The 689-nt window shown below is 54.7% G+C and overlaps 1 protein-coding gene across 1 annotated transcript in view; it reads right to left on the bottom strand.

The window, feature by feature from the left end:
- CHD8 (chromodomain helicase DNA binding protein 8) overlaps nt 1–442 on the bottom strand; it is a gene marked incomplete at its 3' end in the record, with an annotated part of 16,342 nt that extends 15,900 nt beyond the window's left edge. Inside the window, exon 1 of the mRNA XM_010573974.1 lies at nt 422–442. Within this exon, the coding sequence (XP_010572276.1) occupies nt 422–442 (21 nt within the window). The remainder of the gene's footprint in view (nt 1–421) is intronic.
- Between the last annotated feature and the right edge of the window lie 247 nt (nt 443–689).

The following is a 689-nucleotide window of genomic DNA, read 5'->3' as shown; positions in this document are numbered from 1 at the left end:
CAATAAATAATCCCCAAAACCACTTTAAAAATTGTCTTAAACCCCAATTTTGGCGATTTTTAACCAACTTAAAGCTCAATAACAATGTTGAGTTTTTCATTCAACTTAAAGAGAACTGCGTAGCGTGTTTTGCCCCAAAACGCCCCTTTTTGGGCAGTGGGCTCAGAAAGAGATTAAAAAATAAGTAGCAAACCCCTTAAATTTGGGGGTAAAAGCCCCCAAATGTGGAGTTTGGGATGGGCGTGGCTTGAGGGGGCGTGGCGTTGATGCCATCTTGGGTCTTAGCCCCGTAACCAACGCCCCGCCGGCGCCGGCAACACCCAAGGCGGCCTGTTGTGTGTTGGCCACCACGTTGGCCAAGGTCAACGTCTTGGCCAACGTCAACGTCTTGGCCAACGTCTTGGCCAACGTCTTAGGACACCGCCAACGGCTTGGCCAACATGGTGGCCAACGCCTTGGGCAGTGCCGACCTCTTGGCCAACGTCTTGGCCAAACTTTTGACCAACGCCAACCTCTCGGTCAACGCCTTGGCCAAACTTTTGACCAACGCCAACCTCTCGGTCAACGCCTTGGCCAACGCCAACGCCTTGGAAGACCTCCCCGCCCTCCTCTTCCACCACCGGCGCGCCGAGACGCCGCCAAATCGTGGGGGAGGGGCACAGTTGGTTTCGGGGGGTGGGGTTTGGCCC

The sequence above is a fragment of the Haliaeetus leucocephalus genome, unplaced genomic scaffold (genome assembly GCF_000737465.1).
Source record: "Haliaeetus leucocephalus isolate CR32 unplaced genomic scaffold, Haliaeetus_leucocephalus-4.0 Scaffold398, whole genome shotgun sequence".
In the NCBI taxonomy this organism is placed as follows: Eukaryota; Metazoa; Chordata; class Aves; order Accipitriformes; family Accipitridae; genus Haliaeetus; species Haliaeetus leucocephalus.
The sequence above is the reverse complement of the archived record's forward strand: the minus strand, read 5'-3'. Positions and strand labels throughout refer to the sequence as shown.